This window comes from Erythranthe guttata, chromosome 10 (assembly GCF_056151865.1).
Source record: "Erythranthe guttata isolate IM_541 chromosome 10, IM_541, whole genome shotgun sequence".
NCBI classification, from domain to species: Eukaryota; Viridiplantae; Streptophyta; class Magnoliopsida; order Lamiales; family Phrymaceae; genus Erythranthe; species Erythranthe guttata.
In genome coordinates, this window is record NC_142542.1 from 2,140,590 (window position 1) to 2,166,139 (window position 25,550).

General features: G+C 38.1%; 6 protein-coding genes across 10 annotated transcripts; 3 read left to right on the top strand and 3 right to left on the bottom strand.

The window, feature by feature from the left end:
- Window positions 1-86: 86 nt before the first annotated feature.
- LOC105952887 (rRNA processing protein-like protein) lies at window positions 87-1,622 on the top strand. Its single transcript, XM_012976471.2, has 2 exons — window positions 87-215; window positions 554-1,622. The coding sequence occupies exon 2, from the start codon at window positions 562-564 to the stop codon at window positions 1,426-1,428; it is 867 nt and encodes a 288-aa protein (XP_012831925.2). The 5' UTR covers window positions 87-215; window positions 554-561; the 3' UTR covers window positions 1,429-1,622.
- An 874-nt stretch (window positions 1,623-2,496) lies between these two features.
- MEF7 (Tetratricopeptide repeat (TPR)-like superfamily protein) lies at window positions 2,497-6,052 on the top strand. Its single transcript, XM_088824203.1, has 2 exons — window positions 2,497-2,709; window positions 2,749-6,052. Exons 1-2 carry the CDS (start codon window positions 2,634-2,636, stop codon window positions 5,865-5,867), a joined length of 3,195 nt encoding a protein of 1,064 aa, XP_088680329.1. The 5' UTR covers window positions 2,497-2,633; the 3' UTR covers window positions 5,868-6,052.
- Window positions 6,053-6,660: 608 nt separating this feature from the next.
- Window positions 6,661-9,348, top strand: HCF152 (Tetratricopeptide repeat (TPR)-like superfamily protein). The gene has a single exon (XM_012976468.2). It carries the CDS (start codon window positions 6,930-6,932, stop codon window positions 9,153-9,155), a length of 2,226 nt encoding a protein of 741 aa, XP_012831922.2. The 5' UTR covers window positions 6,661-6,929; the 3' UTR covers window positions 9,156-9,348.
- A 147-nt stretch (window positions 9,349-9,495) lies between these two features.
- On the bottom strand, window positions 9,496-15,121 carry MCM8 (minichromosome maintenance 8). 2 transcript variants are annotated; one of them, XM_088823686.1, is made up of 17 exons: window positions 14,820-15,121; window positions 14,340-14,480; window positions 14,144-14,255; window positions 13,819-14,041; window positions 13,540-13,703; window positions 12,827-13,090; window positions 12,369-12,464; window positions 12,082-12,234; window positions 11,827-11,897; window positions 11,627-11,745; window positions 11,277-11,406; window positions 10,961-11,009; window positions 10,735-10,891; window positions 10,481-10,655; window positions 10,196-10,366; window positions 9,988-10,101; window positions 9,496-9,775 (listed from the first exon to the last, which is right to left on the bottom strand). In XM_088823686.1, the coding sequence occupies exons 1-17, from the start codon at window positions 15,012-15,014 to the stop codon at window positions 9,728-9,730; spliced, it is 2,382 nt and encodes a 793-aa protein (XP_088679812.1). In that variant the 5' UTR covers window positions 15,015-15,121; the 3' UTR covers window positions 9,496-9,727. The 2 variants fall into 2 exon arrangements, with proteins under 2 accessions (XP_088679812.1, XP_012831923.2); XM_012976469.2 differs by having other exon boundaries at window positions 10,735-11,009; window positions 14,820-15,108.
- Window positions 15,122-15,669: 548 nt separating this feature from the next.
- On the bottom strand, window positions 15,670-19,678 carry LOC105952882 (interactor of constitutive active ROPs 2, chloroplastic). 4 transcript variants are annotated; one of them, XM_012976467.2, is made up of 4 exons: window positions 19,294-19,678; window positions 18,043-18,116; window positions 17,521-17,704; window positions 15,670-17,400 (listed from the first exon to the last, which is right to left on the bottom strand). In XM_012976467.2, exons 2-4 carry the CDS (start codon window positions 18,060-18,062, stop codon window positions 15,871-15,873), a joined length of 1,734 nt encoding a protein of 577 aa, XP_012831921.2. In that variant the 5' UTR covers window positions 18,063-18,116; window positions 19,294-19,678; the 3' UTR covers window positions 15,670-15,870. The 4 variants fall into 4 exon arrangements, with proteins under 4 accessions (XP_012831921.2, XP_088681102.1, XP_088681103.1 ...); XM_088824976.1 differs by having other exon boundaries at window positions 18,043-18,165; window positions 19,294-19,671; XM_088824977.1 differs by having other exon boundaries at window positions 18,043-18,156; window positions 19,294-19,535.
- Window positions 19,679-21,760: 2,082 nt separating this feature from the next.
- On the bottom strand, window positions 21,761-24,467 carry POP4 (ribonuclease P family protein). The gene is made up of 9 exons (XM_012976466.2): window positions 24,235-24,467; window positions 23,722-23,927; window positions 23,443-23,478; window positions 23,271-23,347; window positions 22,905-23,167; window positions 22,708-22,776; window positions 22,566-22,624; window positions 22,132-22,233; window positions 21,761-21,962 (listed from the first exon to the last, which is right to left on the bottom strand). Exons 1-9 carry the CDS (start codon window positions 24,237-24,239, stop codon window positions 21,865-21,867), a joined length of 915 nt encoding a protein of 304 aa, XP_012831920.2. The 5' UTR covers window positions 24,240-24,467; the 3' UTR covers window positions 21,761-21,864.
- Between the last annotated feature and the right edge of the window lie 1,083 nt (window positions 24,468-25,550).

Below are 25,550 nucleotides of genomic sequence, written 5' to 3' on the forward strand. Positions count from 1 at the left end.
AAGAATAGTTGAATTATATCGTCTGGTGGAGAATTTAATACAGCTGGGCTTTTTAATACTAATGGGCTATTAATTTTATTGGGCTTAAACCCATTCAAATTGAAAACGCAGAGGAAATAAAAGAAAGAATTAGGGTTTATTCTGCATTTCAAAAATTAGGGTTTATCTATCTTGTACCCTACTACCTCTGAACCAAATTCCTTCCCTTCGACCAGGTGTGTACATCGTTATATCGCTCTTTTTTTGCTTAATTTTTTGTATGTATGTACTTTGTATCATATTGCGTTAATGATTGAAGTGTTGAAGATTAATCGGAGTTTTTGAACTCGTTTGTGTTTTTTTTGTGTGTAGGGTATGTACTTAGTATCGTATTGCACCTGAGTTAACTTTGATTGAAGTGTTAAAGATTAATCGGGGTTTTTGAAAATTATTAGGGTGTTTTAGCATGCTTTTAATTTTATTTCAATTTTTTTTTTTCAATTTCTAGTGTTGTTCTTACTAATTTAGTGTAATTTTTGTTTGTTGATGGTGTTTAATTGCTTTTGAACTTCAGGTATCTAAATGGCGCGTAATAATGCAGCATTGAATAATCCTGAAATCGAAGATGACGATCCCATGGTTTCCGAGTCGGAATCAGAATCGGAAGAAGATGGGGATGTGAAGTTATCCCAGCCTTCGAAAACCGCAGTACTCAACAAAGCCGGTTTGCTAGACAAACTCGCGGATATAAGCTGGCCCGAAAACATAGACTGGATACACAAGCTCTCGTTCAATATCGTGCAAGAGCAACCCGTGGATGTGAACGATGACCTCACCCGTGAGCTCGCTTTCTACAATCAAGCACTCGAGGGCGCAAAGCAAGCCTTCACCAAATTCCAAGAAAAGGGCCTACCTTTTCTCCGACCCGCTGATTACTATGCAGAGATGGTGAAATCCGACACCCACATGGAGAAAATTAAGGGCCGTTTATTGGCGGAGAAGAAGAGAACCGAGGAAGCCGACGAGAGGAGAAAGTCGAGGGAGAACAAGAAGCTGGCGAAGGAAGTGCAGGTGCAGAAGCAGAGGGAGAGGGCTAAGCAGAAGAAGGACGATATCGAGTCTGTCAAGACATGGAGGAAACAGAGGAAGCAGAGCGGTTTTGCGGACGACGGCGATTTGAGTATGGCGTTTGATGATGGAAAATCGTTTGAGAGGTCGAGTAAGAAGAGGCCTGGGGTGGCTCCGGGAGATCGGTCTGGCGGCAAGGCTAGGCAGGGTGGTGGTGGATTCAAGAAAGGGTTTGATAAGAAGAGGGACCGTAAAGATTCGAAATTTGGGTTTGGTGGGAGGAAAGGGATGAAGAAGCAGAACACTGCTGAGACGACGAACGATTTTAGAGGGTTTAGTAAGAGCAGCAAGTTTCCAAGCAATAAGAAACAAAAAGTATGAGATGAATGTCTACTTTCTTGTGGCTAATTTGAGATTTTTGATCTATATAAGCTTATGGGCGTGTTTTATTAAGTTGAATTCGAATTATGTTGAAACGGGATACTCGTTTGTTTTCTTTTTTAATTCCTTGTTTTAACTTGAATTTGTTGCAGGTATAACTTTGTATGAATTAAATCTTTGAGTCCGTTCGTCTTTGTACTCTGCAGTAGTAGTTTATGTTGAAAATATAGTTAAGTGTCTTTCGTATTAGACTCGCCTGTGGCTTGAGTTACTCGAGTGACGAATGCTAGTTTGAGACTTGTATTTTGATCGGAAGACTGTTCGTATTATTTTGAAGTGAGATACATATGTTTTTTGTTGTAGAATTGTGCCTTGTTACTCTCTTCTTGAATTTATTGCAGGTGTAACTTTGCAACCTGTTTTCGAGTTTTTTCATCTTTGTTTCAATTCTGAAGCTGGATGTTTGGTTCTTATTATTCTTGTATTCTTCTGGCAGTATATTGTTATTGTAATTAATTTGATTTATTTTTTGTATGTGAAGAAAATTCATTTCTTGTAGGGTTATTCTATGTGACATTGGCTATATATGAGTTAGGTTTTGGAGCTTTAATATGACTATTTTTACTTTTTATTATGAAACTATGTGTATACATATTTTAGGATATTACTCGATCTTGGTTGGAGAGATTAGCCAGAACTAAATAATTCGACTTTGTTTGATATTGGTATCCCTAATAACTTATGTAATTGACCGGTAATATTTGACTTATTTTGTCTTTTAAATTGTATTATTGTTAGATGGACATGTTTAGATAAAATAATTGGGTTTTTATTAGATTATTTAACAGTATTACATACATATAAAATTAATTCTAAAAACAAAGTTCATGTTCTGTACAAATTTTTGACATGGACACAAGTTAAAAAAAAAAAAATCTATAAACTAAAATTATTTATCTAATTCAGTAGATATGAAAAGACACTAATTTTGGTATTAAATATAAATTCACGTATAAAACTTTTAAAATAAATTAAATATTGGGCAACATAAAATAAAATCACAATTAAGGGAGGGATCAAAATTTGTATCCTGCATATATTATCGTCATACTTGCGCCGCCCTCCGCTCTTACAAATTAGGATTGATGTTTCGAAACTGAAAGTGGCGCCAAAAGAAACATGAACGGAAGAATTGCGTCTCCTCAATGTTTTCTCTTAACAACGTCGTATCGTCCACGCGCCGGCTATTCTGCAGTTGCATTTATGCAAACCCAGCTTTCAGTTCACTCACCAAAGCCTTGTATTTTAGCTCTAACTCAGTTTCAGAGCACCGCATTTTCACAATTTTTGATGACCAGAAACAAGTCCAATTTCATCCCCAGAACGCTGGAGTTATTACATTTGAAACTCCCGAGTATGTGGTTTCTCAGAAGTATGATTTTTTGATTGAAAAATATCGATTTTCTCGATCCAATTTCGAGGCCAAACGGTTCCATTCAGATATAATCAAGAATGGGTTTGTTGGCGATTTGTTTATGGGCAATACGCTCATTAACGTGTATGCCAGAAATGGAGATTTGGTGTCCGCTCATAACGTGTTTGATGAAATGCCTGAGAGGAATTCCGTTACGTGGGCCTGTTTGGTTTCTGGGTATACTCAGAATGAGATGCCTAGAGATGCATTTGCTGCTTTTGGAAGAATGTTATCGGCAGGATTTATTCCTAACCATTACGCACTCGGGAGTGCTTTAAGAGCATGTCAGAGATTGGGAGCTGAGGGGTTAAAACATGGGATGCAAATTCACGGTTTAGTTTCGAAAACCCGTTATGCATCTGATGTAGTCGTCTGCAATGTCTTGATTTCAATGTACAACGGTTGCATTTCGAGTCCCACTGGTACTGATTATGCTTGGCGTGTTTTTGATGGGATCGCAAACAAGAATTCCATATCGTGGAATTCAATTATATCCGTTTATTCTCAGAGAGGGGATGCAGATTCTGCATTTGGTCTTTTCTCCGATATGCAAAAGGAGGGTGTAGGGTTTAGTTTTAGGCCCACTGAGTACACATTTGGCAGCTTAATAGCTGCTGCATCCGAAACCCGTAATGCAGATAGTGGTTCCTTACTGCTCAAGCAGTTGTTGGCAAAAATCGAGGCTTCTGGACTTGTAGAAGATTTGTACGTGGGCAGTGCTCTGGTGAGTGGTTTTGCAAGGTTTGGTGCGATTGATATTGCCAAGAGTATATTTGAGCAGATGGGTGCAAGAAATGCAGTGTCGACAAATGGCTTGATGGTTGGATTAGTGAAACTTAAGCGAGGGGAAGAAGCAGCAGAGGTTTTCTTGGAGACAAGAAACTTAATTAGACTAAACACTGATAGTTATGTACTTCTTTTGAGCGCCTTCGGCGAATTCTCGTGTCTAGAAGAAGGGAAAAGGAAAGGGAAAGAGGTGCACGGATATCTCACACGAACAGGAGTAAATGATTCGAGTATTTCTGTTGGGAACAGCTTGATTAATATGTATGCCAAATGTGGTTCTATCGAAGATGCTTCTTCTGTTTTCAACTTGATGCCTGCCAAAGATTCGGTTTCATGGAGCTCTATGATTTCCGGGCTCGACCAAAATGAGTGTTTTGAAGATGCATTGTTGATTTTCTACAGAATGAAGAAAACTGGACTAGTACCTTCGAATTTCACGCTGATCAGCTCTTTAAGTTCGTGCAGCAGTCTTGGCTGGATGAAGGTGGGAGAACAAATACACAGCGAAGCAATAAAATTAGGACTCGATTCGGATGTTTCGGTATCAAATACCCTTCTCTCGCTATACGCCGACACTGGATGCATCAGCGAGTGCAGAAAAGTGTTCTCCTTCATGCAAGATCACGATCAAGTGTCGTGGAATTCAGTCGTAAGGGCTTTTAGTGATGATTCCGAGGCGTCTATTATTGAAGCCGCAAATTATTTCGTAGAGATGATGCGAGCTGGATGGAGCCCCAACAATATAACCTTAACGAACATTCTTGCAGCAGCAGCATCTCTTTCACACGTCGAATTCGCAGAGCAAATTCACGCCTTGGTGTTGAAGCATCGCCTTACGTGTGACAACACGGTTAATAACTCTCTACTCACTTGCTATGGAAAGTGCGGAGAATTAAATGACTGCGAAAGAATATTTTCAAGAATGGCCGAAAGGGATGATGTCAGCTGGAATGCAATGATTTCGGGGTATATACACGGTGAGCAATTGGTGAAGGCTATGGAGTTAGTCTGGCTTATGTTGCGTAACGGCCAGAGATTAGATTGCTTCACTTTCGCCACAGTTCTTAGTGCTTGTGCTTCGGTAGCAACACTAGAGCACGGAATGGAGGTCCACGCTTGTGCAACTAGAGCTTGTTTGGTATCTGACGTGGTTATCGGCAGTGCACTTGTTGACATGTACGCCAAATGTGGGAGAATAGAATATGCTTCAAGATTCTTCGAGTTGATGCCTCTCCGAAACGTATACTCGTGGAATTCCATGATATCTGGTTATGCACGCCATGGCGATGGACACAAAGCTCTAGAAATATTTACGCAGATGAAACTGAAAAACCAGCCACCAGATCACGTGACATTCGTAGGGGTGTTATCGGCTTGTAGCCATGTCGGATTGGTCAACCAAGGGTTTGACCATTTCGAGTCTATGAGTAGAAGTTACGGGCTCACACCAAGAATCGAGCACTTTTCTTGCATGGCCGACCTCTTGGGCCGATCGGGCGAATTCGAAAAGTTGGAGGACTTCATAAGCAAGATGCCCATGAAGCCAAATGCCTTAATATGGAGGACTGTGTTAGGAGCTTGTGGAAGATCAAAATCGAACGGTCGATTGATGAATTTAGGCGAAAGGGCTGCTAAAATGATAATGGAATTGGAGCCTCAAAATGCTGTGAATTATGTGCTTCTTGCTAATATGTATGCCTCTGGAGAAAAATGGGAATGTGTGGCTGAGGCGAGAAGGGCAATGAAAGTGGCAATGGCTAGAAAAGAAACGGGGTGCAGTTGGGTGACTATGAAAGATGGGATACACGTTTTTGTGTCGGGTGATAAATCGCATGTTGATAAAGATTTAATATACGAAAAGCTCGGTGAATTGAGTGGAAAAATGAAGGCTTTGGGGTATGTACCGGAGACAAGATACGCACTTTATGATGTTGAAGTGGAGAATAAGGAAGAAGTGTTGAGCTACCACAGTGAGAGGCTTGCGGTTGCTTTTGTGCTTACGAGGGAATTGGAATCGGAAATGCCGATTAGGATAATGAAGAATCTTCGAGTTTGTGTGGACTGTCATTCGGTGTTTAAGTATGTATCGCAGATTGTCGGGAGGCGGATTGTGTTGAGGGATTCGAACAGGTTTCATCATTTTGCGGGTGGCAAGTGTTCGTGCAATGATTACTGGTGATTCTTGAATGTTGATTTTATGTTTATTTATGTCTTCTCTTTAATTGATTTTATGAGGGTTTTTTTGCCTGAAAAAGGAAAGTCAAATTTGGGGTTTTGTATTTTATGAAATCTAAGGAGTTGAGATTGTATTAAAGAAACACTAATTTAATTTTTGAGAGAATAGAGGATTGGATTTTTCTGGGACTTTGATCTAGGTTTGATATTCCTAAGGATGAGATGTTACTCATTAGACATTTATTAATGATTTGCCCCTTATTGTCTATTTACTTGATCTACGCTTAGTTTTACACAGGCAAAACCAACATGTAGACAATTGTCCGGTAATGAATGGCCTAATAGTTGGAGCAAGATGGCTTGTGTCAATTGACCTGAGTTCGAATTCTTTTGACAGCGGTCGTTAGATCAAACTTATCACACGTGGTTAGCGTAATGTTATTTACATATTTCGTATGACTTGTAAGCTATTATACGAGAGTTTATGATTACTCAGTGCACCTATACGGTTGTTCAGTTCCTCCATTGTAAAAAAAATGTAGACAACCGTACAACTGCATTTGATTATCGGACGAAAATATTTGAAATCAGCTATCGAAACATATTTCTAAGTTTGCATAAATTACATAAATGGTCCACCAAGTGTTCAGAAGTGTTTGGCACAACAATATGTTCGCGAATACATTAAGAAATTGAAGTGTTAGCGGGATAAACCAAAGTTTTTTAGTACCCAATTTGAGGATTTATATCAAAAAATTGATCAAAACTAGTGGAGTGGGAAAAAAAGTATTGGAAAATGATTTTAAGGAAAATAAAAGATGGGGGAAAGTGTAGGAACCAGACAATTAGCCAATCAGACAAGAGGACGGAATATACGCAGACGTAGTACTTTCCTTCTCCACCCAAAATATCTCATTACCTCCTCCTTAAAAAAAAAAATCATATCTTATCACCTTCAATTCAAAACTCTTCACCATTTAAAAAAGAAAAAATTGTACTAAAAAAATTTAATCAAATAAACCCACCTTCCACCCTTCGTTCCCCGGAAGAATCAAATGGACCAGACATGAATGCTACCCGCACTCTCAGCCTCCACTGGGTTGCGCCGCCTTCCTCCACCGCACTCTTCTCTTCCGCCGCCGTATCCCCCGCCGCCACCGTCAAACCCTCCTCCCTCCGCGTCCACACCACCAAAAACCCCTCCAACAACTCTCTCTCTTCCACAACCCCAAGCGACAAGTTTTCCAAGTCCCAAGATCAGGTGCTCCTCACACTCCTCCAGCAGCGGAAAACCGAGGAGGCATGGCTTTTGTACGCCCAGTGCGGGGCCCACCTCCCTAACCCCACCTGCCTCAGCCGCCTAGTTTCGCAGCTCTCCTACCTCAACACGACGGAGGGGCTGACCAGAGCCCAGTCAATCATCCAGCGCCTCCGCCACGAGAGCCAGCTCCACCGCCTCGATGCCAATTCCCTCGGCCTCCTCGCGGTGGCTGCCGCCAAAGGCGGCCACACCCTCTACGCCGCGTCGATAGTCAAGTCCATGCTTAAATCTGGCTACCTTCCCCATGTAAAAGCGTGGAGTGCCGTGGTGAGTCGGCTTGCCGCTTCTGGCGATGACGGCCCGACCGAGGCGATTAAGATGTTCAATTCCGTGATGAAAAGGGTGCGTCGGTTTACGGATTCCGAGGTTGTTAAGGACTCGAGGCCGGATACGGGTGCTTACAATGCCGTGCTCAATGCCTGCGCCAACCTCGGCGACGCCAAGAAGTTCCTCCAACTGTTCGACGAAATGTCTGAGTTCAAATGCGAGCCGGATGTCTTGACTTATAATGTGATGATTAAATTATGCGCCAGAGTCGACAGGAAGGACTTGCTTGTGTTCGTTTTCGAGAGAATAATCGAGAAGGGAATACCGCTGTGCATGACTACACTACATTCCTTAGTTGCAGCTTATGTCGGTTTTGACGATTTAGAAACCGCCGAGAGATTGGTTCAGGCAATGAGAGAAGGAAGGAAAGACATTTGCAAGATCTTAAGACAGCCCACCTCTGAAGATAGTTACTCCGATGATGATTCCGATGATGATTTCGATGATATTAAAGTGGCAAACGAAAGTGACACATTCGAGAAATTACTACCTAATTCAATCGATGTTAATTCCGAGCCACCGGAGTTGACTAGAGTATTTTCACCGGACTCGAGAATTTACACAACCCTAATGAAAGGTTACATGAAAGCCGGACGTGTGGCCGACACAGTGAGGGTGCTCGAAGCAATGAGGCATCAAAAAGACGATACTAGCCTTCCGGACCACGTGACCTACACTACGGTTATATCCGCATTCGTTAAAGCAGGATCGATGGATAGGGCCCGCCAAGTCCTGACAGAGATGGCTAAAATGCGCGTACCTGCAAATCTCATCACGTACAATATTCTTCTAAAAGGTTATTGCCATCAACTGCAGATCGATAAGGCGGAGGATTTGATAAGGGAGATGGTCGACGAGGCAAGAATCGAACCCGATGTGGTTTCTTACAATACGTTGATCGATGGATGTATACAAGTGGATGACAGCTCGGGGGCACTTACGTACTTTAACGAGATGCGGAAGAGAGGTATTGCACCTACGAAAGTGAGCTACACCACTTTGATGAAAGCGTTCGCCTCGACTGGCCAGCCGAAGCTGGCTAACAAGGTGTTCGATGAAATGCTCAAGGACCCTCGAGTGGTGGTGGATTTGGTTGCGTGGAATATGTTGGTTGACGGGTATTGTAAGCTGGGGCTAGTTGATGAAGCGAAGAGTATAATTCAAAAAATGAAAGATGATGGGATTTATCCAAATGTGGCTACGTATGGAAGTCTTGCGAATGGGATCGCGGTGGCTAAAAAACCAGGGGAAGCACTTTTACTATGGAATGAAATAAAGGAGAGGTGTGGGATTGAGAATATAGGCGAAGAACCTAAGCCTTTGTCCAATTTTCCGCCATTGAAGCCCGACGAAGGGCTTTTGGATGCTCTGGCGGATATTTGTGTTAGAGCGGCTTTCTTTAGGAAAGCTTTGGAGATTGTTGCTTGCATGGAGGAAAACGGGATTTCTCCGAATAAGACAAAGTATAAGAGGATTTACGTGGAGATGCATTCGAGAATGTTTACTAGTAAGCATGCCTCGAAAGCTAGGCAGGATAGAAGAAGGGAGAGGAAAAGAGCGGCCGAGGCTTTTAAGTTTTGGTTGGGACTTCCAAACACTTATTACGGGAGTGAGTGGCGGATCGACCGTGGAGATCGGGATTGATAAGAAGACAAATACCACAGTGATATATGCTTGTCTATGGTAAGTAGTTACCTTGTTTGAAGTGAAGCCATTGCTGTATGATTGTATGTATCATTTGTAGTTCTTGAGCCTTTGATCTGTGGAGTGTTCTGCCACCAAATCTGTAGTGACCAGATAAAGATGATATACATAAATACTGTGCATTTATTTGACAGGGTTGGCTATGTTGCATTCTTCAGTTCCATAGTAATTAAATTTTGGTTGGCCAAAAAATCCTAGGATATTATCCTAGGATGCTTAGATGTTGTTCGAGTGTGAAATTACCTGAGGAACACCCATCCAAAAGTACTCTTGTGCAAAATTACACAGCAAAGGATTAAAATTGAGACAGAATTCAATTTTTTTTTTCTGATGTAACTAATGATGCTCAGCATATATGATTTTAATACCGAGGCGTGAGTTAATCAACGATAAAACAATAGTTTAAGATGAATAAAAACACTCACTTGAAAAAAAGAATTTGTACGGAGTGAAATGAAACGTGGGGATATCGACTTCAGGATTTAGCCTGTTATGTGGAGCTGCAAAAAATATCATCTTGACCTTGATGACTGACTGCGAGAATAAGATGATGATAACACCTGCAGTACGATACGAGACTTTTAGTGAGTAGGTATAATTAACTGCAGAAAACTAAACGAGTCACTATTTTATCATAATTTCACAGAAGTTCTTACATATAGGAAAAACGGAAGCTGAAAGATAATTACAATATTATTCATGTAGAATATTCCACCAAGTTCCGAGGTACGTTGACAGAAAAATATTCAGCAGAAGAAACTAAAGTTAAAACCTGATATGTCTTTGGGCCTTTCTTTAGAAGATAGCCGACGCTGTTCAAATTATCTACGAAGGTGTCGATGTCTGGAACCCTTAAACTGATCCTATCTGCCAAACTGTATATTTCCTGATAATGATCAAACAAAAACTATTTCTGTAAATTTTTTTGCATTAAATTCAGATTAATGGGAAGAAATCCTACATGGATTGAGAGTACATACAGATATAGAGAAGCAATCTTTTTGCAGCAATTCGGATTGCTTATTTAAAGCACTTAAGAATCGCTTGGCTTCTTTCTGCTGGCTCATTCCACCACTCCGTCCAAAATCAACAAGGCCATTCTCATCGACATATTTGTCATACAAAGACTCTTTCATTATTTCAACAACATCCTGTACGAGTTATGCATCAGTTAAAATTAAAAATCCTGCCAATATATATGATAAACAGCTGGTAATTCATATAAGTAATTCTAGAGCAAAATAATCCCAACAAGACAAATTTACCAAAGCGTCTTGGGTGCTTATTTCCTCCCTTAAGTCCACCCTAGCTCGAGCTCCAGCCAGCCTTACCAAACTTTCTAACTGCCTTGCTGTTATTGGAGTACTATCCGCAGAAGTATTATGGTCTCTTAGACGTAAATAAAACTTTTGCAAGATTTCTGCAGCTGGTTTTGTCATCCTAGATAGGGAAAAAAAATTAACCAATTGAACTAATTGTTTAGATATAATGTTTGACATTATAGAGAGCATGAGATCACCTTGGAAATACATAAGTTCTTGCATAAGCAATGTATTTACGCAGAAGAGGAGCAGGCAGTGGAACAAAGTCACTGTCTTTCTTAGGGTCAAGTCTTAACTTTGCAACTAGTGAATCACTTCTTACATTCATATCCACATCTCTAGTATCTCGTGATTCTGCAAGTAGCAAATTTAATCTGTCAAACAATCCTATGGTAAATAAATTATCGGAGGTTAAAATGTCACCTCTACATAATCTCTTTCCAGGTGATGGCTGCCCGCTGCCAGCATGAAGCTGCAAAAGAAATGTTCCAGTTTTTTTATAAGTTTAGTTGAATAGCATCAAGTGAAGATCTATGCATCTATATTAACACACAAAATGACAAATTCGTGACAATGTCAAAAAGCTTCCTATTTACTACAGAAGAGAAATATCCAGGTAAAAAAAAAAGGGCAAAACAAGCTAATAGACGAACAAGAAAAACTAGAGCATAAAAACGAAGGAGTCAAATCCAGATTTTTTACTCGCGTGTCAGTTTTGGATGCAGGCAGGATAACTTACTGACATTATGTGCTCTGAAAGTCTCTTATCCAGCAACTCATCGGGTTTATCAAGCAATATGAAAACCAAATCAAATCGTGACAGAAGAGCAGCATTCATTTTCAGATTCTCATTCACAGTTTTTGCCCGGCTGCAATTAAAATTTTAATTTTAAATACAAGTGATATTGTACTATAAAACATAAATACATGTACAAATATTCCATATTTAACCCTTTCAAACCATCTGAAATAATTTGCATATCAAAATAATTTGCCATGCATAGACATGGAGAGGTCTGACGGTTCCAATTCTAAGAATAATTTGCAATGGATCAAAGTTACACCTACAGTAAAAGTTAAGTGCAGTACTTATAATGACCACCAACAGGGTTTGCTGCAGCTAAAACGGATGTTCTTGCAGATAAACTCGCTACTAATCCTGCCTTCGCAACAGAAACGCACTGTTGTTCCATTGCTTCTAGTAAGGACTGTAAGCAATTATGTAATTAGCATTTTTTTTCATCTGAAAACCAGCAACATATCCTGAGAAAAAGTTAGGACTTGAAAACCTGGTGTTCTGCTGACATTTTATCGAACTCATCGATGCAGCATAGTCCACGGTCTGCAAGTACCATTGCACCTGTAAAAAGAAAAACCAGATAAATTTAGTATTGAGCATCTACCCAGTATGCACATCTAGCAAATATAATACAAGTCTATGGAATTCCCATAAGGGTAAATAACACATAGTGTTCTATTAATATAAGCTGAAAGAAATTTGATCATTCAAACTCATTGGTAGGCATATATAAAGAAGGTTTTACCAGCCTCAAACGCATAGTCACTTGTCATAGGATCTTTCACCACTGCAACAGTCAGGCCAGCATTTGTTGTGGCATTACCACAAACATATATGCCGCGTGGAGAAACAGAAGCTGCAGCTTGAAGTAGTTGACTTTTACCCAATCCAGGATCACCTAATAAAGTAACAAGTTGTAACATTAAATATTGGTACATATAAACTCAAGTAAGTTCTTATTCATATATAGTATGTTAACGGCTGGAAGGTACACTTGGTTCAATCTATTGCAGAGAAAGAAAATCTCCATACCAACAACAATTATATGGATGTCTCCTCTGACAGGGACCTTGTTCTGATCCATTGAATGCTTCCGAACACCACCAAACAGTGCTAATGTAATTCCCGCTGTTCACCAGCAAAGGAGATAGAAGATAAAGTAGCACTCATAACATTTGTAACTTTTCAAATCAATGACTGGAATACTTGAAACCATCTACACATACTAATCAAATGTATGAGCAAAAATAAAACCATTGTATGCATGCCCGTGTACTTGTGCAAAATTTGAAAAAATAAATGCAGCGTCGAAATTGATGTTAACTGGCGCCGAACACACACTCCATTTTGAACTACAGCTTAACATAGATGAAATTTCATATTATATTATAATGTGTGTCCTCGAGGTAATATAGCAAAACAGGGGGCAATGAATCTGATTTGTTTAAATATTGGAATACAAATGATCAAGCATAAATATTTTTGTATACCTTTAACAAGCTCATGCCCATAAATGGATGGACAAATTGATTGCATAATTTGTCGAAATACATCAGAACCATGTTCCTCAGAGAACTTTACAATGAATTCCAGATCTCTTGGAGAAAATGAGTACAAATCTAAATGTTCTGTTGCTCTAGCATTGGAGTCAGTATGTTGCATATCCTCCGGCGCAGACTGGGACTTTGAATTTATTATTGAAACAACGTCTAGGTACAAATAATACAGCGATTGGTTCTTGCCTTTTGATTTTCCTAAATTTGGAGAAAAAAGAAGAAACCATGAGCAAAATGTGAAGCTGGAAATAGTTTCAACTGTCAGCCAGTGCAACAGAAGATGATGATAGAAATATATAGTACCCAGACATCAGACGACAAGCTTAGCAGATAAGTAAGACTTTCACTAGCGAACAATTAATTTCTATTCATCATGGTGATAAAATTATCCACCCTCTACTTTCTGCAGTGTCATCAGACAACCATCAGATATTTCATTCTAATTAAAGTCAATCTGGCAATCAACTTTATAATGTCACCTACATGGATGCTAGCTCCATTCACATAACAGAAGTACCTAAATGGTGAAACAGAAAATCTTCTAATTACATGATAAAAAAAGGAAAATCCATAAGTGCTTAAAAGCAAATATGTAAGATTGTGTAGGAAGCAGGGTATTGCGGTCTTTTCAGAATACGTGCTCGTACCTCCTCCAATATCCATATAATTGTTAATCACTCTTATGATGCCAGTTACAGTCACAACATCTCCAGGAATGCATGCATCGACTAGATCTTCGGTCATTTCACAATCAACTGTCCGAGGAACCCGCCCTTCTTCATGATGTTCAGATTTGAGAAGCTCCTGAATCCTGAAGATTATGTTAGATCACAACAACAAAGTCAGGCAGAGAGGATAGTTTAGCTAAACGCGTCACAGTGAGAGCATTCTTAAGTATGGGTGAGCAGACATGTTTACAACTATACCTTATCTTCTGAAAATCTATTGGCCGAGCAGTAGATCTGATTGGTGTGAAGTTTCGGCTTTTACATGCTTGCATTTCACATTTTGTCGGTGGAGAAAATTTTCCATCAGGAAAGTCACGGGTAATATTCGTCCCACATTTAGCACATGAAAAACTCATTTGTATAACTAGAGGCCGGACTGTGCTAACTTTCGTCACGTTTCCCCTCACCGAAACAAGCCTGTCTATGACATGATCCAATTATGCAATATTCGCAGCATTAAATTAGGTGTTTCTCCAAACAAGCTCTTCTAGAAATGCTAAACGAAAGAAAACTGCAGGAGTACCAATATAAGCAGCCTTAAGATTCTTCAAAGCAATCATGGACTCTTGGTAATTGTGCAGACGAATATTAATCTTTGGACAGTCTTCCATCGTTTCCTCTTTCCCAAATAAAACCTACTCAAGTTCCCAGCGCAAGCAGAAAATCACTTCACAATCAAAAAAAACATCCACCTAGTAAAGCACCTAAAGTTTACGCACCTTGTGCACCGCAGCACTCATACACATCAAAGCATCTCTAGGTTTTTCTTCTAGTGCCACATAAAAATCCTCCAACTGACATACTTTCCGGAACTGCTGGAAGTCTATCGGTAAGAAGAATAAGCCATCGTCTTCTTTTACCTATCCATAATATCAAAATATTCATCTCATACAATTTTCCCTCTGGATGTCAACAGCGTTGAATAAATAACTCAATCAGACACTTTCCAGCACCAAAATATTGATCGTACAGTAGACCGTATCGATATAGAATTAAGCTAAAGCAAATCCAACGGAAACTAAATTTCGACGATTTTAAAAATGCGAACGAGTATTTGTAGAAGAACACACAGCATTTTCAGCAGGTTTTTTTCTTTCAAAATCGAAGGAATAGATAACTTGTACATTGAGGTTTCCTTAGTTTGAATACACGGCACAAAGAGATCGGAAGTGAGTTCGGTACACCGAGAGAAAACGCACCTGATCGACGATTTCTCGTGCTTGGTGAGAGGAGAATATGTGAAATAGGTCCGAGGTGAGATTGAATCTGAGCTCTGAGTCGTCGGCGCTATTTTGGGGGAAGTATAAGGCCAGGACGCGCCATAAATCACTTGACGCCGTCGATCGGGATTTCGATACGCTGCTAAACTCCATCTCCGCCGGGTGTCCGTACATCTCGATCGAGGGGTGGGTGGGGTTGCGTCAGCGGCGATTGAAATTCGTGTCCCTGGTTTTTTTTTTTTTTTTTTGGCGGGAAGGAATTACTTTGAAGAGGCTTATTTGGCTCTAAATTGGGCGTAAATTGAATATTTGTTTCGAACCTATGGATTATTCGGGAAAAATACAGTTTTGGTCCCTCAAGTTTGCGCAAACTTCACATTTGGTCCCCCATGTTCAAAACAATATTTTTTATCCCTTATATTTCAAAAATTCAACACTTTTAGTCATTTCCGTCATTTTTCCATTAATACTGACGGATCAAATGTATGCCCATCATGGCCTTAGGCTCATAACTGACGAAGTAGTGGTAAATTTACAAAAATGACCAAAAATGTGAAATTGTTGAAATACGAGGTACCAAATGTGAAATCAATACGAAAATGACATACTTTCGGTATTAAAGACGAGATTAAACAAATACGTTTTAACATATTTGCAATAAATTTCAAATCTAAAACTTTAGTTTTTGAGTTATTCTAGACTTCTAGTTTATAATAATTGAAAATTAATTTCATTTAGAGTGATTTAAAGATCTCTAAAATACAGTTCTTTTATTCTCAACTCTCATTCTAATCAAAATTCATCAAATCCAAAATGCACTCTTAAAAAATAACAAAGAACAGAAAAATACATTTATTTCTAGTACAGTAAGCCTGTCTATAAATCAACCAAATAACAGGATGAAATATTACAACTAACAAGAAACACAAAAAAAAAATTTATTACAAGATAAATCCAACAACAACAACACAGCAGAAATTGCTCTTGCAAAAAAAAAAAAAAAAAAAAACATACATGCCAAAAAATAATTTCACTTCTGCCCTTTCTTCAACAACACACCTATCTTCCTCAACACATTCCCATTTTTCTTCTTCGGAGACGACAAATCCTCGTCCGAATCTTCACAACACTGCGAACTCAACTTCCTATCGATACTATGATAATCCAACGAACCCGCTCGATCCAAATACTTCCCATTATTATAATTACCGCCGCCGCCGTTAGATAGCATTGCAGCGGCTGCTTCAGCAGCCTTTCTCCACTGATCATGCTGCACTTTCAACCTCCTCAACTCAGCCTCCATTTCCGAGTTCGAAGCCTGAGTCGCATCCAACTGCTCAGTAACTCGTGCAGCTTTCCTAACACTCTTATCCGCTTCCTCTGTTAAAGACTCCACCTTTTTCAACGCCTCCCTTTCCGCTTCCCTAAATGCAACCGCCTCGTTTTTCGCTCTGCTCCTCTCCTTTTCTCTCTCCAAGATTTCATTTTTCAGCATCTCGTTTTCTTCTTTAACAATTTTCATCTTCGCCTCTTTGTCCAGTAAACTCGCTTTCATCTCTTCTAGCTCGATTTCATTCGTCTGGTTTTGCTCCAGCTTTAGACTAAGTCCCCAGTTCTCGCACGAAAAACTCTCCAAAGCGTTTTCTTTTTCGATTAGTTTATTCCTCAATTCCTCGACTTCGGCCATCGATTCTTTAAGCTTCGTTTCCAATTCAGATTCTCTCTTGCAAGATTCCGATCTCGCACGCTCCACCACTTCGTAAGCGTTTCTAATCTGCACCGTGCTTTGTACGTACTCGTCCTCGTACCTTCTTTCAGCTGCATCGAGCGCGCCTCTTAACTGGCTCACCTCATCTTTCAAATCATTCTCAATCTGGAAGCTTCCGGAAAGTTCCTCCAATGAATCCATTCGATTCTTCGACTCCTCCAACTCCACTAGCAACGAGTTGTACGATTCCACAGTATTCGCATTCTCCATCTTAAGGGTTGCTTCAGTGTTCCTCACAACTTCCAATTGCATTCGAGCTCTATTCACTTCTTCCAACGCACGATCTTCGTACTCTCTGCTATCGTTCAACTGCTCCTTCAATTTCTCAACCAACAAAAGAGTTTCCGTAAGTTCGTTTCTCAAGCTTCGAATTTCCGCGTGCGCTGACTCAGCGTGGCGAGCTTGAGAAGCTTCCGAATGGGAGACTTTCTCCAAATGAGTCTTGAGCTTTTGAATCTCGTTCATGGCGGAAGCTAGAGCGGCAGAATCCATCGAGTGCTGCTTTTGTACCGCATCTAGCTCAGACTGCCATGCTTTATCTCGATCATGTGATATCTTACGTAACTCGTGGACACGAGATTCCTCGGATTCGCAAAGCTCAGAGAGTTGCTTCTGTGTTGACTCGAGTTCCGCTGACGTGGCGACGAGCTGTTTCTTGGCTTCTTGAGCCTCGTGTTGGGCTCGCCTTTTAGATGACTCGGTTGAGCTGAGCTGGTTCTTTGCTGCCTTCAGTTCTTCCTGAAGATGGGCTATTCGAGCTTCCATTTCCGCCACTTTGTTTGGTCTTTTATTCTGCAGAAAATAAAAAAAAAATATATGCTTAAAGAACGGATTTTTATGCACCGGTGCTAAATTAGATCCCTTTATTTCAGTTTTATATAGGAACTCTTTAGAGGATTTTAATTGAAGTACCTCAGCTGCAAGATTTCTTCGTGGCGATTTGCGATCGACGATTTTCGGGCTATTGTCTTTAGGTGTTTTGGTAGCTGAATTTGGAGACGGAACAGAATCTTGATTCGATCCGGGAGTTTTGAGCTTACGCGCGATTTTAGGTGTGGTGGGAGATGGTTTTTGCAGCACGTCTAGAGAACCAGGCCTGCGTACACATAAACATCAAGAGATCAATTTAAATTTCTTCGAAGGAAGCAAAATGAGTACTTCAAAAAAAGACGAAAAAAAAACCGAATTTTAATCACAGAAATCGATGGACAACCGACAATGTGCATATAAAATTAAGGAATCATAAAATGCACCACCATGTTGCACAAACACGAAACGACAAAGATTCCGAGCGAGTGAGAAATACAATGAACGATTCATCAGCCAAGAAACACGTAAAAAAAACAGAATGGAATCATACGATTTCTGTCGTAAAGAGAGTAATATATAGAAAAATGAAACGTGATTTTGTAACACGAGCAACGCAACGATTACCTTGATGTAGGAGTCTGCATTTTCTGACAAAGATGGAGATGATGTTCTTCAAAGGCCCACCCGACCCACTAAACCTGCAACCGTTACAGCGGAAATTCTTTTCGGACAAGGAAACTATGTTTACTAGTACAAAATAAAATGTGTTAAAAAAGAATATTGATGTAGGAAAACTAATCTCTAATACTAAGTAAAGAAAGAAGCAAAGCTATCCCTTCAAAGATAAACCACATAAACAACCTCCACTCCCACCAACCATAACCACAACACAAGGAAAAAAAAAGGCGAAAATCGAAAATAAATTAATTAACTAATACATAAAAAAGAGCAAAAGAAGCCAGTATTTCACTTTCTTGATTTTTTTGTTCCTTCTTTTATACTCCAGGGCTAACACTGTTTAGGAATAATATAATTGAGACAGCATCATAAAAATAAAATCAAGAATGCTCAAATATTGAAGTGTGAAACATACTTGACAACCTTTTAATTAATTTTTATTATTATAGTACGATGATATATTTCACAACTGTGACATACCATTTATTATTATTCCCAGGTTGGTGACAATGATTTAATGAAAAAAGAAATGCTTACATTGTACAGCAAAGCATGATGTAAGAAATCATTTTACAAAAAAATCTCATCCGAAATTATGATATTATGACACTCCAAAAAAAAAAGACAATTTATTTGGTAAAAAGGAATCTTGAGTTATTGACCATGACAGGACAGTAGATGATAGAAGAGAGACATACAGAATCCTTGATTTTTTTTTATAATAATAATAATAAAATTTTGATAACAGAGCATGGGTCAACATCTGGGATTTCAAAAAATCACCATGTTTACATTACATGTGGAAATTATTAAAATAATAATAATATCCATGTTGGCATGCGACAAATTCTGTGGAAAATAATATTACCAATTAAGTCCCTATTTTTTTATTTTATTTTGGCTACTTTTAGATCTAAGAAATTTCTAAAACCATCTTGTTTTTCACCTCAAACTTCACCAAGTGTTTACCAGCAAAACACACACACACACACACACACACACACACAGAGTCCCAAGACTCGATCTTTAAAAGCTTAACTAACAAATTGGTGTTGTAGACTAAAAAAGAAATGAAAAAAATCCCATCTTGGAAACTCAGATAACGAGGCGAAAAAGAATAGTACACATGAAAATTCGAATGAATAATTTTATTGACATTGTTGAATGAGAGAGAAGCTAAAGCTAGCAGAGGCTTACCAAGGAGAGGCCTGAAAGTTTCCCAAATGTTGTTGAGACTTTGTTTTCTTGCAGGCCGCCGAGTTTCAAGAAAATGGTGGAACGAAGAGCAAAAGTAAAGATAATGTGAGGAGAGAGAGAGAGAGAGAGAGAGAGAGAGAGAGAGAGAGAGAGAGAGAGAGATGAATTGGTGCGAGTAGCTGCTGCACTGCAGTTCCCAGGCTTCGTGTTTTTTGGTCAGAGAGAGAGAGAGAGAGGAAATCGACAGAGGGTGACTGGACTATTGTTTATATTAATGGTGCGTTTGGATGTGAAAAAATCATTAAATTAAAAACAACAGTAAATTGAAGAAAAGGAAATATGGGATAGTTTCCCTAATCTGACATTATTTATATGGGTAAATGTAGTAACTATTTGTCACATCATATAAATATATATATATATTCTTTAGTACAATTATGATTGGGGTGGAAAAAATTGGATGAATTTTTAATAATTGTTTTCTTATTTCTTTCAAAATTTACATTTATAACATCAATATTATTATTTATTCAAGAAAAAAACACAAATATTATTTCATATTTTATAATATGTGTTAATAAAGAGTGGGAGTTTCAATTTACACCGATTCCAATTAGAACGAAAAAATCCAGCGTTCGGAACTACATTTTTAATTATAATTTTCCGTAAAAAAATGGAATATGATAGGATTTAATTTTTCACCGCTGGAAAAAGAATGAAATTTTATCGAACATGATAATTTCAAGCCAATCGATTTGATTTAGTAATTTCCCGTATATTTTACTTGCAAAAATAACATATTAGGTATTTTTTGCACTCGTTAATATGTGCGAATTGTATATGAAGTGTAAAATATTTAACTGCAAATAGAATATTCAATCATAATTTTTTTTCTACATTAACAAAAGAAAGAGGAATATTAGCCGACCGGAATCGAAAATTGCAAATTTGTGATCCTGAATTTCAATTTTCCCCTCTATCCAAACACAACCGCAATCGGCTGCAGCTCACGCTCCTAATCACGCGCCTTTAAGTGGCATTTGAATTTTTATTATTTTCTTAATAAATAAATACGAAGCCACCAGAAATAACAGATGTGTTGAGTTTAGTTGGTGAATGGTAAATCAATTGACCGCTGACCACTGAGTGTGAAATTTCCTAGGCCAAATAAATGCCGAATCATTTATCAACCCCAAAAGATTCTAAATATCAAAATAAAGATTAATAGGCAAATATTCCTAATTATGTTTAATTAACAAATTCGTATTTTCTTTAAAAAAAAATTGTGAATATCAATATATCATATGGTTTTCATGTAATATATAAACTATTAGTAATTAATTAATACCATCTTACAATTATAATCAATGAATGTATAAACTTTGTCAAATGTGCACATTAAATAATGATGTTTGTTAGTCAACTTTGTGTACGAGACTATGAGAGCAAACTAGTTTGATTCCTCACTTGGCATACACGTCCAACTTCCAAGAGTTTGACTTCTCTTTAATTAAGACACTCCCCAATAACAATTCTTGTAATGATTTAGTCTTCATATACAGTCGCAAATTACGGCCACCCCTGAGTTATGGTTAAATTATGAAAATATCCTTACTGGTTGGGTAATTATAGCCACTCCGTCAACTATGTATTATCTTACGAAAAAACCCCTCCAGAGGTAAACTCATGGATATTAAATCGATAAAATCGAACTGAAATTTCGATACCCCAACATTTCATACCGTTTACCGAACTAAATATACAATTTGGTTTGGTAAATCACCGAGTTACATAAATGATATGTAAAAATATTTAAAAGGAGGGGTGGATGTAATTACCCAAACAAGAGGATTTTTTTCGTAATTTGGCTATACCTCAACGGGTGGCTATAATTTGCCATATACATATATACATTATATATATATATATATATATATATATATATATATATATATATATATATATCCTTTGAAAATGTGCTCTACCAAACTCACATATAGAATATATACATTTTATTTTCTACTAATTTTAGTTTTATTTTTAATTAAAATCGAACAAAACTCATCTCCTAGACTAGACTTGCTCAACAACTCTGTTCGATCGAACGAAAACGGCAAGTACGATATTTAGAACATTTGTAAAGCATAATCATACAGAACTAGACCTCCACTAAAAACTACACACCAAAAAAAAAGAAGAAACATAAATTAAGTCCTTAGCTTAGCTTATAATTAAAGAAAAGCATTAGGTATTATGTTTATTCTAGACAGTAGCAAAATCTAATATTAATACTAGAAGATGCACTCAACCACCTCGACGACAATTGGGAGCAAATTCATAAATGGGAATGGGATGTGTATGTATTTATATATATATTATACATGCCCTACCTACACAGTTGTTAACAGCCTAACGACAGCCTAATCTTATCAGCCTATCATAGTTTGGTGACATACGAAACATATACTGAAATCAAATCATCGAACAACTTCAATAGAAGATATCGAGTATATTGTAAAATAAATTAACTAAACAAATAAAAATCGATATCGAGTATACCTTACATTATAATCATGGAACCAAGTTTCTGGATGCGAGTTTATCTCCATTAAGTGTTATCTTCCAGCACTCGGCTTGAAGCACAAATACGGAAGAATTTTTGGGCACAACTGGGAATCAGGGAGAACGAGATTGAGTTAATAATCTTCAAATTAAAATTTGCAATTTTGATAAATAAATTTCCGCGCCTTGCATAAAGCTTAGAACCGTAGCTTAAGCATATTCCCATGCCGTGAGAGGCAAAAAATTTGAATGTTGCCTCAAAAATAAAATCATTACCTTGGAATTTGTTATCTTGAGTAATGATTCCGATTGTTTCTTTAGTCTCCCGAACCATAATGCCATGAATCCCGACGCATGCAATTATTTTACATTGAACAACTACGGAAAAAAGAAAAAGAAAAAAAAACAGCAATTAAGCATCTTCTAGTGTGAACACGAACACAAGTAAATCTACCAAATTCACGATCAATACAGTGCAATCATCAAGAAATCTACCGAATAACTCTTGATTAAATTAGTAAACCATAATAGATACTAAAATCAACAATAAATTGGAGTAAATTAGTCAAGGACAGAAGGAAGCTATTAAGTATCATGAAATCCTCATCGTACATAAAGCATAGCGTGACTAATGTAGAGATTTTTTTTTTGTTTTGTATTCCACCGGATCGAATGCATCTATGGCATTAGAAGAGTTAAGGTTTCCAAACCTTGTATGATTGCACCATGAAGGTCAGCATTGAGAAAACATTGCGCCAATTGATCCTTCCTGCAAATTCAACGACTTGGCAAATAGCAACTAACGTATGTTGAGAGCTAAACGCATACTAAAACATGAAAAAGAAGACTAACCCGGTGAATTTCAGAAGTTGTAGTACGTAGGATTTCCATTTCTCATGCATCGGTTTAAAGAAATCAAAGCTGGAGTAGTCGACAAAAAAAGTCGTGTTATTAAGAAAATCAATCTGGTGAAAAAGGAATATAAACACATGCACCAGAGCAGATGGTGAATCGAAACACTATTAAAAGAAAAGTAGCCAATGAATTACCTATGGAATTCTTTAGGTAAATCGAATAATCCGCTCGTCTTACGTTGCTTCAGGGACATATGTTTTTTAGATCTTTTCGACCCGTTCTGTAATGCCCGAATACGACTACCACTTGACATGCCACCTTTTTGGACATAATTGTCAAGAAGTATTGTATTCTCGATTTTTATGTTTTTGGATCCTTGCATGTACTTCTGAGCTGAATCGCCACCTTGAAAGAGCTCGTGCAACACCCGATCAACAGCACCCCTCCTATCAGAAACCTGTACAATGAAAGTAAACGAAGAAGCTATAGTTAATATTTGAGTTGAAGTTAAGAACATGCCGAATTAATCAGAACATAAGGAGATAAAGGTGAAGTGTAACCTCAACCCCAGTCGGTAGCAAGTTTTCATCTACTGAGTGAGAAAGCTTCAAGTATGCCGGCTCATTTAAATCTACATCTACAAAATATCGTAGATATTTTCAATTCAAGAATTCGAGACAAACACGGAACGATCACAAAGAAAAATTAGCAATCACCTAATACAAACTTTACCTTTTTTTGAAGTATGGCCCGGGTAAGAAAAGTTGCCTGCAAAATTATGCACGGGACACAATTATTAGACAATCGGAGGATATCAATGAAGTAATAAAATCGAAACGACATTGCTACAGAAACTACAGAAAGAAGGTTAATCGCATCCTTTCGTTTCAACAGTATGTTGTGCTACACTAAGGTTTCGAACTCTATAATCAATTATCGAACAAAATATCCACAGCTAAAAGTAGATATCCAAATCGAAACGGTAAGACTTAGTCATACTTTAGAATAAACCTTTTTTAGCCGAAGCACTGGAAAATGTTTTTTTGACAGTTGAAACCGCAGACGGAGATTCAATATTCGAAGCAACTACCACTTTATCTTCAATCGGTCTTTTCTTGCCCTTCAGCTGCTGCGTTTGATGCTCTGCTTTCGCTTGAGCAAACCTTCGTTCTAGAGCTTCAAGCGTCCGTCTCTTTTGATCTTCCATGACTGCATCACTGACAGCAAAATACCGTTTACGAAGTTTACGGCAGTCGTGTTAAAGGATTTAACAATTTAAACGTTGCGTAAATTCTGCCGAAAACAAGTTCAAAGTGCATCCTACTCTAATTAAACGCTAGTTAACCTTGCATTCTCTTAGCTATGATGAGACAGAAAATTAAGAACACTTCAAATCAGATCATAACCTAGAACATCGATAACTCCAGAAAGCATATAAAATTAAACCCCAGCGAAAATCAGCTACATAAATCAAAAATCATAAATACGCGGAAAAACACAACGAACAATAATGTATACACATACCCCATCAATTTCACCGAAGAGAGAACAAATGCAGCGTGATTAGGGTTTAAGAGTACGAGTGAAAGATGAACTGCCGCCAATTTGAAACCCGCTCAGTCAAAATGTCATGACCCACGGCGGTTCTGGTAGAGGCGACGGCGGCGGAGAGTTGGGAGAGAAGGTGGGTATGGTTCTTCAATACGACGTCGTATTGAAGAAATATACCGAGGTTGGGCTTAATGATTGGTCCACCTACTGGAGGAAGCCCAATCGAATTTAATAAATTAAGCCGAATTATGTTATTAAGAGCAAAATATTTTTTTTAATTTTCAGATTGAATCCTATATGTAATCGTTTTTGCAATTTCTATCTTAATTCTTAATTTGAATCATACTTTAGCCTATTTAAATTTTTTTTTTTGAGTAATAGTCTATTTAAATTATAAAAAATACAAAAATAATTATCACTTTTTTTTTAAATAATTATTTAAACTGGGAGGGGTGATATTTTTGTAATTTCAGAGCTTTTAGACCAACCGGTGTAAATGTCAAATATCTGACAACTAACATTGATGGCCACAGTGAGAAAATTTTTCAAGTGAAGAGGGGCAAATCGATGCAATCGAGATCAGAAGGGGTAAAGCTATACCGAACTAAAGTTCAAGGGGAAAGGGTAATTCGGCCTAAAATTATATCAAAAGACAAACAAAAATGATACTAGTCGGGCCGGTTAACAGATTTGATTCGGTTGCGGGCCTTGCGGCCGTTATACTTTGAAAGCCCGTAGCCCAATTAGGTGGTGTTTGCAAATGCTTTTTGAAAGTGATTATGCGGTTTTTTTTGCTCATAATCTATTTTTAGGTGTTTGCAAAACCAACTTTTGCTTTTGCTTCTCTTAAAATAATCTGCTTTAAGCTATTTTTTTAAAAGCACCCCTAACCCTGCTTTTTCAATTTTAGTTCATTTTCCGAAATATTTGCAAACACCCCCAACTTTTAGAAATAAGCACTTAAAACTAATTTAAATCACAATCACTAAATTCTGCTTTTAAATAATCATTTGCAAACACCACCTTAGTGATTTATAAAGTTTGGCACAATTAGGTTAACAATGGTCGAACGTGGCTAATCCAACGGCTGTCGGCCTTCTTACATTCCATGCCACGTGGCGGCATCACGACCGTATGAACACGCGCCGGCCGAAACATAAACGTACGAAACCTGCAAAGCTGTAAGCCCAGAACGTAGCTCAAGAAAAACACACCTAGAAATAAATAAATAACCTACTTCTGATCCCAAATATTAATATTTTATTATTAATCCAAAAATGAAATATGGA

Coding starts and splice junctions, on each gene's coding strand:
- LOC105952887 (XM_012976471.2), top strand. CDS start 562: ATGGCGCGTAATAATGCAGCATTGAATAATCCTGAAATCGAAGATGAC.
- MEF7 (XM_088824203.1), top strand. CDS start 2,634: ATGTTTTCTCTTAACAACGTCGTATCGTCCACGCGCCGGCTATTCTGC. Junction 2,710..2,748: donor TTATGCAAACCCAGCTTTCA/GTTCACTCACCA, acceptor GCTCTAACTCAG/TTTCAGAGCACCGCATTTTC.
- HCF152 (XM_012976468.2), top strand. CDS start 6,930: ATGAATGCTACCCGCACTCTCAGCCTCCACTGGGTTGCGCCGCCTTCC.
- MCM8 (XM_012976469.2), bottom strand. CDS start 15,014: ATGTACGGACACCCGGCGGAGATGGAGTTTAGCAGCGTATCGAAATCC. Junction 11,746..11,826: donor AAATGTCAGCAGAACACCAG/GTTTTCAAGTCC, acceptor AATTGCTTACAG/TCCTTACTAGAAGCAATGGA. Junction 10,102..10,195: donor AAGATTGCTTCTCTATATCT/GTATGTACTCTC, acceptor GATCATTATCAG/GAAATATACAGTTTGGCAGA.
- LOC105952882 (XM_012976467.2), bottom strand. CDS start 18,062: ATGCAGACTCCTACATCAAG. Junction 17,705..18,042: donor ATGCAGACTCCTACATCAAG/GTAATCGTTGCG, acceptor ATGTGTACGCAG/GCCTGGTTCTCTAGACGTGC. Junction 17,401..17,520: donor GAAGAAATCTTGCAGCTGAG/GTACTTCAATTA, acceptor TATTTTCTGCAG/AATAAAAGACCAAACAAAGT.
- POP4 (XM_012976466.2), bottom strand. Junction 22,777..22,904: donor TTACCTAAAGAATTCCATAG/GTAATTCATTGG, acceptor CGACTACTCCAG/CTTTGATTTCTTTAAACCGA. Junction 22,234..22,565: donor TCATGGTGCAATCATACAAG/GTTTGGAAACCT, acceptor TTTTTTCCGTAG/TTGTTCAATGTAAAATAATT.